The sequence below is a fragment of the Eublepharis macularius genome, chromosome 3 (genome assembly GCF_028583425.1).
Source record: "Eublepharis macularius isolate TG4126 chromosome 3, MPM_Emac_v1.0, whole genome shotgun sequence".
NCBI classification, from domain to species: Eukaryota; Metazoa; Chordata; class Lepidosauria; order Squamata; family Eublepharidae; genus Eublepharis; species Eublepharis macularius.
Window position 1 is genome coordinate 155,226,484 of NC_072792.1, and position 10,236 is coordinate 155,236,719.

At 42.9% G+C, this 10,236-nt stretch overlaps 1 protein-coding gene across 1 annotated transcript in view; it reads left to right on the top strand.

The window, feature by feature from the left end:
- The window catches only part of USP12 (ubiquitin specific peptidase 12), a 28,856-nt gene extending 25,518 nt beyond the window's left edge, over positions 1-3,338 (top strand). Inside the window, exons 8-9 of the mRNA XM_054974349.1 lie at positions 1,316-1,394; positions 1,502-3,338. Of these exons, the coding sequence (XP_054830324.1) occupies positions 1,316-1,394; positions 1,502-1,603 (181 nt within the window). The 3' untranslated portion in view covers positions 1,604-3,338. The remainder of the gene's footprint in view (positions 1-1,315; positions 1,395-1,501) is intronic.
- The last annotated feature ends 6,898 nt before the right edge of the window (positions 3,339-10,236 follow it).

The following is a 10,236-nucleotide window of genomic DNA, read 5'->3' on the forward strand; positions in this document are numbered from 1 at the left end:
CTTACTACAAGCCAGTATACTTGTGCACAAGTTTTTCTTGTTTAAGGAAGGCATGAAGGTCCTGTATCTTTCATTAATGCCTTGCTATGACATTCGACTCTGTATTGAATATTATCTGGGAAAACTACATTTGTCAATATTTTTGTGAGCTGCTGTGTTTCCCCCCACATCGGTGCTTCCCTCTGCTGTCATGTGGATAGCCCAACCTCCCTTGGCCTCAGTTATAGGGAGGGGAGGGGGTTGCGCCACCCAAATCTTCCTCCTAGCTTGCTGCACGTTGACTCTCATGCTCAGTTCCCATCTCTCTTGACTTCCTTTGTCACACCAGCCTGCTCCTCCTTAGCTTCATTAGGAGTGCCCCTTTTATGACATGGGGCTCCCCCTTCCTTCCTTGGGCAGCCAGTCCCCCAAGGCACCTTGTTCCCTTCCCCCCCAAACCCCTATTGGGAGGACCCTGTGATAGGGCTGTGACTTGTTGCGTACCCCCCTCAAGCCCCTCCCCTGGGCCTGCCACCCAATGGGCATCCCACCAGGCCAGCTGTACTTTGCCCTATCGGGGCCCTCTGCTTCCCACCCTCCTTCCCAGCTGCTTCCGGCCTGATGGCTTCTGAAGGGACTCCTCCCCATCCCACTCACCAGCCCCTGGGGCCAGGAATGCCTGGGAGCTCTGTTGCTGGTGGTTGGGCCCAGCAGCTGGGTAAGCTGAGGGCATCAGATGTGTTGGTGGCCCTGGCCTTCCTGATGGCAGCATCAGAGACAGCTTTGCTGCTGCTGCTGGCCTCTGCTTGTCCCGGGCATCCTCCTGCCTCTTCTGGCTCCTCCCCAGTGGCCTCGCTGGTGGTATTGGCGGCCACCACACTGTGGTGGGCCACTGCTGGCTGCCAGGGTCCTGCCTCGCCCAGCCCCCTCTGCCACTTGTAGCTATTGCGGGGCTCAGAGGACCTGGTGAGTAGGCCTGAGTGGGTTAGGCTGTGGGGGCTGAGGACTCCCTCAGGTTGTTTCCCAGCCAGGAGGTTGGCCATGAGGGAGAGTCCGAAGCGAGGTACACCAGACAATTTTTATAAAGTCAGCCAGTTTTCTGAGGGTTTTTCAATGTATGTATTGCAATGTATATATTGTGTGTCTTTTTGTTTAGTTACTCCTGCAGCTTCATTATTTATATAAAATTTTGAACACATTGATGGGAAGATGAAGATTTCTTTTTCATATGAGCATATTTTGTCAAAAAAAAGTAATTGGCATCAAAGCGTTTCAGCATTTCCATATGACAAAGACCTGACAGTGAGCATAAAGTTAATCGTTTCCTTTTTTACAGTGGACCTAACAGAGGACACTACATTGCAATAGTGAAGAGTCATGACTTTTGGTTGCTCTTTGATGATGATATTGTAGAGGTAAGGATGTCTATAAATCTAGATTTGTTTTGAAATTTAAGTACAAACTATCTTCACTGAATGGTCTTTCTGTTTCTGAAAACAGTAACCTTTGTATTTTCTTACAGAAAATAGATGCACAAGCTATTGAAGAATTCTACGGGTTGACAACGGATTCCTCTAAAAACTCTGAGTCTGGTTATATCCTCTTCTATCAGTCTCGAGATTGAATGAGATCTGGGTGAAGAGTGACTTCCTGCCTGATTTCTTTTTTGGCTGTTGTGGAAAGGAGAAAGCACTGGGTTTTTTAAAATAAAAAAAAGGAATGCAGGGAGTCAGAGGGGTGGTAGCACAGTTTGCACAGAACAAAGCAAAGGTTTCAGAGGCTTTTTAAAACTCTTCATGTCATGTTCATTTAATTTGCTCAGGTGTCATGGTGACAATAGGATTCTCCACAATAGCCCAATGGGAACAAAGGACAGCCATTCCTGTAAGGGTTTGCCATCAGTCAGCTGAACTGTATCTAGAAGATTTGATCTGAAGTCCAAGTCAGTAGAAATACCTTCAAAATCTTCAGTATATTTTGAATTTTGGCCAGGGTTGCACTAAGAGGAAGTGCAACAAAAGCAATATAAATCTGGCATATTAATTCTCATACTTATTTTTTATTACAAGTGCAATTTTGTTTTGTTTTTTTTTGCTTATACTTGGTTCTAAAAATACAATTTTTCTAATTTTCTTGCATGCCTAATTAGAGCGAGTTAGCCTAACAATTGCCTTCCTGGCCAGAATCAATTAATAGAATGTGATATTTAAACTAGAATCAAGAAGGCAAGTATGTTTTGCTTCCTTTAAGAAGCTTACATTACAGTAATTTGTACCTCTGTGATTGGGAACAGTTTGGGCTTTTAAACTTCCTATGGGGAAGAACTATAGCTTATTTTATTTATGCATTACTTTAACTTCTGGAGGTTGTGTATTTTGTATTCTCAATTTCAGGTTTTGGAATCTAGTTTTGTATATTAGATTTATTCAGATTTAAATCTTATTTCATTGTTCATTTAAGATAATTATTTCAACTCTTTATAAGATACTTTCAGAATCTGGGAAAGATTTTGTCTCTTCTACAATGAACTGATGAGTTTGACTATATTGACACAGTTCATACTGTGAGTTTGAAATGAAAACGTTCTTCTGAGACTATAAAAAGTTGACTTGTTTTGTTACAATTTGATGCTCAAATATTGGTGATGAGCCAGTCATTTTCTTAACAGTAGGTCAGACTGGCATTTGATTAAGTTCCAGTAGAACTGAGGAGTCTAAGATGGTTGCATTCCTGGGCTTCATTGCAGCATTAATATTAAGAATTAACATGATATTCTGAAGGTATATTACAATCTTCAGTTTGTAGCTGGAACAGATATGAAATGCTCAGGTCTTTCCTCCTGGATTGTTTCATTTAAAATAGGCGAATAGCTGGAAGACTCCTTGCAGTCCTGTGATAGCTATGCCAGCAGATTCTAAATATTTCTAAAATTGCCTCTGAGAGTTGATCAGTTTATTACAGCAAAAGTGATAATGGAGCTCAACTCCTCTGATGGATACTTCCAGTCATCATTACGCTGGCTGACAGTGGCTGAATATAACTTCTTGGGTGCAAAAAGGCTGAGCATACAGTCCCAATGTGTAACCATACCTGGTAATTTGGTGTCTTTTCAGAACATGTTTTTTTCCCTTGTAGTTTGTGTTTTGTTTAAAATGTAAAAAAAAATTCTGTTTGCTGCTATAATTAATACATTTACTTTACACATCTTTTAGCTCAGGAAAATGACTTTCACCACTCCATGTAACTTAACAGACTTTTTAAAAATAGGGGCACTAAGTGAGCTATTTAACAAATGTGAAAAGGTCATATCAAATTGTAAAGAATTTTTTTTATAAAATGTTTTGAAGTTTTGTCTTGAACATTCTTTTGTATGAAATTATGTTGTTTGGCTTCAATATGAGGATTGCAAAAACTGATTTTTCAAGAACAGTTGATCATCACTCTGCAGCCTGCTTTTACGAGGAGACCTTTAAGTCTTAAACATTTCTTCAGCTGTCAGAAAGAAAAGTGTGAGGTCAGTCAGTCATACTGGGGAAAATGACCATCCTTTCCACATGTTATAAAGCAGTGTCAGTAAAAGATATCAGTTCAACAACAGTAACATCACATTTGATCAAGAATGGCATTAAGATCAAGATGAATGGCTAGGTAACTTTTTGTTAACCGTAAATCCCATGATACATTGCAACTTTGATCCAGTACTTCATAGGACATAAAATTTGTGTGCTCTGAAAAGTATCCAGAATAGTAGACACACACAACATTTAGTATAACCTAGTCCACATATTGGTTTTTCTGGCATATTTTGTATTGTTCAGTACCTGATGTGAGGCAACCTGGGAAACTCCAATTTGCTACTATGAGCCCCATGGAGGAAGGATGGGATTTAAGTCAAAGATCATGGCTTATGGATCTTAGTCGCTTGCCATGTGCAGCAAAGCATGCTCAGTTTGTATATCTCTTGACGATTTACTTCTGCAATGCATTTTAACAGATGGCTTGATTTCAGTGCGCTGTGTTCTAGACACTGTTTAAGGTTGTAAAGATTTTCTGAGACTTGTGTAACAACTTTAACGTACCCTTGGTCAAAAAAGATTAGATTGGAGTTGATGGTTTCCAACCCAGTTTTTTCACTCCCTTCTTTGAACACTTCATGCCATATCACATCTGTCTTGGGAACTCCCAACTATTCCAAGAGTAACTTCCCTTGCAGGAAAGGAAATGACTCTTTAAGAAGATCACATTTGAAGCCCTGTCAGGCTCACCAAAAAGGTTGCACATCAAGAATTACATGCGTCAAACTACAGCTGAATTTAAGAGTGAATGTTCTGTTCACAGTTGAACCATTTTTATAAAAGGACATTGAAACATAACAGTGAATGCCGTATAGAACAATAACACCTGAGAACCTCAGTTTGGCCCTTGACCTCATGAATCCATAAATTTCTTCCTAACAGTAAAAGCATAAATTGGTCATTTGCTAAATGGTAAGCAATTTGAGGATATGGGGATGAAATTTTTCAGTGATAAATGAAGCAGATATCCCTGTGCCTGTGTAAATGACTATTGGAATTGTAGTTCTTGGTAGTTTGTTAAAAAATATTTTAAAATATTTGAGTGAGAACTCAATGTTTTCAGAGAAAAATTCAGTATTCTGTAAAGAACCTTTTTGATCTCTCAGCTTCATGTCCTCAAACTTTAGAAATACATTTTTGTTTTTGTTTTGCTTCATGTAATAAATGTAGTGTAGAAAACTTAGGTCTGGTGATTGTCATAGAACACTTTCTGATTGGTAAGCACTACAAATGTTGCTGGCTTTGTACTCTATTTTATAATGCTTTGGTTTCATTAAGCTGTTGTCCATTTGTGTGTTTCCCTTCTATCATTTATCAAATGACATGGAAGTGTTTTGTAACTTAGAACGTAAAAACACAATTGGGATTCATCTGAAGGCTCTAGCTACATTTTGTTCTTTAATACCAGCTGACCAAATGGCAAACTTACACAGAATAGCATGTTGAAATAAATGTCCTCTTTTAATCACATCTGGGGATGTCACTTTGGTTCTTGTATCAAGAAAACTATGGATGGTGTATACTAGCTGTACTTGAGTATGGGGTGGTGGAATATATACAGGTTGTAGGGCAAAAGTTCACTTCAGATATGGATGGCACAAAGCTGTCTTGAACCAGTGTTCCTTGGGACTGGAATGTGGGAATATTGGAACATAAGAGTGAGATTACTTTTAAGACTTCAATAATACAGTAGTCTTCTGACAACTTTTTGTCACTGTAAAATGCAAACATCCAATATGACTAATTTGAAATCACTACAGGTTTTATTGTATATCTTAAAAGATTGCTCAGTCTTAGGCACCTTTTTTTTTAACCTTTCATTTTGAATAAAGGACAGAGCAGGGTCCCCCAGAGTGGTGCCCGCTGGGTGTTTTTTTAGGAAACAGGTAGGACTTTTGCCCGGTAGGGCTTCTGACTGGCCGCTAGAGATCTGATTGGCTGTGCAGATTTTTAAAAGCATTATTTTGGCAGCAGTTGCCACCACAGCACATGAATTCTATATGCAAGAAACTGTATGTTCATTTAAACTGTATGTTCATTTAAAAAGGCATACTGTTAAATAGAGCTTTTTGCCTGAAATGTCTTGAGAGTTAAGCATAATTTCACTCCCAGACATTTTATGGTTGGCTCTACCTCCCATGGCAGCCATTTTGTGGTTGCTCCCACTACCCTGTGGCAGAATTCCACAGGTGCCCACAGACTCCAAAGGGCCTATGATCCTTTTCCTCTATTAGCAGAGCCTTACTCTGTGTTATGACCTGTACTTTCTTTGGGGTAGATTTTTCTTTTAATCTTCCCCTTACACCCTCTGGGTAGTTTGCTGCCACCAGGAATATATTATTCCAAAATATTTTATTCAAATGTCCCCTTTGGTAACGTTTTTAAGCGTCAGGCTACTTCGTGGTCCTATGTGGCCCTGAGTAGGGGTGTGCAATTCGGGTATATGATACCCGAAAAAAACCTGAAACAACCTGTTTCGGGTTGTTTCGGGTTTTCCCGAAACGTTTCAGAAAACCCGAAACGTTTCGGGTAATCGAAACAGCAATTTCCGAAATGTTTCGGTATTTCAGCTTGTTTTAGTAATGCATTTCAATGGGGAAAAGCCTCCCCCAGGCTTCCCGGAAGCCTGGGGGAGGCATTTTCCCACCAAATCAATCCAAAGTTGGTAGGGACCTTCTTCTAACTCCCCTCTAACAACCCCCCAAGTTTGAGAAAGATTGGACTTTGGGGGGGCCAAGTTATGCCCCCCCCAAACAGGTCCCCCTATCCTCGCCTAAAAGGGAAAGGTTTTTGCTTGCTGCTGCTGATCTCTTATGTTGTGGATGCTGCGGCTGATCTCCATGTTTCCTATGGGGGAAAAATGAAGAGGCAGGCTTGTCTTGCCAGGGGTGGCATTTTGCATGCAAAATGCCCCCAACCCTCAGGGGCCCTTCTCCTACCTTTCCTCCCACCCCCCACCAAGGCTCAGCCTGCTCCCACTTGGGGGGCCTCCCAAAGTAGGTGCTCTTCCTCCCCTTCCCTCCACTATTTCTAGCTGGGAAATAACAGAGGCTTGTCTTGCCACGGGTGGCATTTTGCATGCAAAATGCCTCCAACCCTCAGGGGCCCTTCTACCTTTCCTCCCACCCCCCACCAAGGCTCAGCCCCAAGGCTCAGTCTGCTCCCACTTCGGGGGGGGGGCATTTCATGGCCTCCCAAAGTAGGTGCTCTCAGCCCCCAAAGTCCACCCCCTACAGCCCCACACATACCCAATTCTCCCCCAGCTGCCACACACAGATCCAAATCCCCACAGTAGCTCCTCACAGGCCCAAATCCACCCCCAGCAGCCCCACACAATCCCAGGAACAAGCTGGCCAGCCTTCTCCCTTTGTTTCCTATGCTGTGAACTATAACACTCTGTTTTCCAGAGCAAATGTGCACAGCCCAGGGATGCCACAATGGTGGACACACTTCTGAGTGCCAGCTTGTCCCTGTGAAAGAGCACCTGAACCACAGACACCCTCCCTCAAATTCCCCCACCACCTACAGAGATGGCTGGCCAGCCACCCCATTGTTCTCTATGATGGGAACCAACTGGATAACAAAGAATAAAACATGAACAACACAAAGTTTTTTAAAAAACGTTTCTCACTTTCAAAGTACAAGTAGGCAAAGCATTATGACACATTACACCAGCAGTCCCCCACACAGAAAAATAACATGACTCACTTAACATCAGAGAATCACAAAAACACAATTCCTATCAAAAACACTTTATTTCTTGAACAGCTTTATGTTACACAGCAGGGGGGCACACCAGAGGACATTCCAGCATTCCACCTCACAAAAATAACACAACTCACTTCACATCAGAGAATCACTCAAACACAATTGCTGTCAAAAAAGGTGGCGTGGGCTGTATTATTTTGTGTAGTATGCTGCTTTCATGCCCTGTTGTGCCCTCCTACTGCGTAACCTAAAACAGTTAAAGAAATAAAGTGTTTTTGAAAGCAATTGTGTTTTCGGGTGATTCTTTAATGTGAAGTGAGTTGTGTTATTTTTGTGTAAGATACTTCTGTCATACCCTTTGGTGTGCCCCCCTGCTGTTTAACCTAAAGCTGTTCAAGAAATAAAGTGTTTTTGACAGGAATTGTGTTTTTGTGATTCTCTGATGTTAAGTGAGTCGTGTTATTTTTCTGTGTGGGGGACTGCTGGTGTAATGTGTTGTAATGCTTTGCCTACTTGTACTTTGAAAGAGAAAATAATTTTTTAAAAAATTTATTTTGTGTTGTTCGTGTTTTATTCTTTGATGTGCAGTTGGTTCCCATCATAGGAAACAGTACAGCAGGCTAGCCGGGCTTCTCTGTAGGTGGTGGGGGTGTCAGGGGGTTGTTGTCTGTGTGTCAGGTCAGGTGCTCTTTCCCAGGGACAAGTTGGCACTCAGAAGTTTGCCCACCATTGTGGCACCCCTGGGCTGTGCGGAATTGCCCTGGGAAAGGGAGTTTAGAAGTTCCCAGCATAGGGAACAAAGGGGGAGGGCTGGCCTTTGCCAGCCTGTTCCTGGGGTTATGGGTGTGGGGCTGCTGGGGGTGGATTTGGGTCTGTGAGGGGCTAATGTGGGGAATTGGGATTTGAGTCTGTGTGTGGCTGCTGGGGAGGATTGGGTTTGTGTGGGGCTGTGGGGGGTGGACTTTGGGGGCTGAGAGCACCTACTTGGGGAGGCCATGAAATGCCCCCCCAAGTGGCAGCAGGCTGAGCCTTGGTGGGGAGTGGGAGTAGAGGTGGGAGAAGGGCCCCAGAGGGTTGGGGGGCATTTTGCATGCAAAATACCACCCCTGGCAAGACAAGCCTCCCCCAGCTGTAAGTAGTAGAGAAAAGAGCACCTACTTAGGGAGGCCATGAAATGCCCCCCCCAAGTGGGAGCAGGCTGTGCCTTGGTGGGGGGTGGGAGGAAAGGTGGGAGAAGGGCCCCTGAGGGTTGGGGGGCATTTTGCATGCAAAATGCCACCCCTGGCAAGACAAGCCTGCCTCTTCATTTTTTCCCCATAGGAAATAATGAAGATTGGCAGCAGCAAGCTAAATATACGTTCACGTTTCCCTTTTTTAGGCGAGGATAGGGGGACCTGGTTTGGGGGGCCATAACATGGCCCCCCAAAGTCCAATCGGCCTGAAACTTGGGGGGTTGTTAGAGAGGAGTTAGAGGAAGGTCCCCACCAATTTTGGCGTGATTCGGTGGGAAAATGCCTCCCCCAGGCGTCCGGGAAGACGGAGGCATTTTCCCATCGAAAAGAAACCCGAAACGATACCCGAACCGCTAAACCCGAAATGGCTTGCTGTTTCGGATTTAGCTGTTGTCGAAACAGATTCTCGTTTCAGGTATACCCGAAACGAGAATCCCGAAGCAGTGTTCCTTTGCACACCCCTAGCCCTGAGGATATGAATGGGATATAGCAATGACAGCTACACTGGGATATAACAAAACAAAATAAATATTTATTTTTCAAGAAGTGTATTGGTTTCATAAAAGTAGTTCTTAGTTCTTAAAGTTACTTCCTATAAACTCATTCACACAGATCTCTTCTAAGGCTTCACACACAGTTAGCCTCCTTCACTAGACTCAATAGTTCTCTCACAAATACTTCAAATATAGGCAGCACACAGCTGGCCTCTCTTTCTCTGACTGAGTGTCCTTTCACAAACATGCTCAGTTCAGGTTCCACACAGGTTATATTTCTGTCATAAATACTTCAGTATACTCAGGCAGCACACAGCTAGCTTGCTTTCTTCTGACTGAAACCTTTCTCCCTGCACTGTCAGTCTAAACTGCATTCACTCCGCCCACACACTCAGTCATCAACCAATCACATCACTCACTCTTCCCTCTCTCACCCCCACTCTTCACCTAGCTCAAACCAAGCATTTAAAGACACATGCACACATTTACTTGGAATCATTACACGGACATTTTATGGTTGGCTCTACCTCCCATGGCAGCCATTTTGTGGTTGCTCCCACTACCCTGTGGCAGAATTCCACAGGTGCCCACAGACTCCAAAGGGCCTATGATTCTTTTCCTCTATTAGCAGAGCCTTACTCTGACACAAAGCCTTCCTTGAGTGGCGCGCACACAGTTAGAATCCAACCCTAAGACACTATGAATCTCTTTGCTTGCTGTTGCTTCAGATTGTGATCCACAGTTTGAGAAGAACTGCAGTTGGCCACAAGAGATTTTGGTTGGTATGAAAAAAAGCAATATTTGGGTGTTATGTATTGAACATGTGAAAATCCTGTTTATCAATTATGGCCAGCATGTCCATGCTGAACGGAGAAACTGGCCCAATGTCCATAGACTCAACATAAACTTGGCAACTTGGCAGAGACCATTACTGAGTTTAACCTTGCAGCATAGTTGTAGATCTCTTCTCCAGCAAACAAAAGAGCAATTTAGTTAGAAAATGTACAGTAGATGATGTTAAACAATGAGAGCTAGAACTACTTGTTCTTAACATCAAACACACAAATCAACTTATTTCCCATCCTTAGTCTTGAATTTTATTTTAAAAAATGCTCTGATTTTACGTACCGTAAATGCTCAAGAACTGGAACTTGCAAACCAAACTTGTTAGGTAGTTAAAAATCACCAGCTGAGTGCAAGCTAATTGACAGAAGTGCAGCAACACTACAGAGATCCTGGCATCTTTTT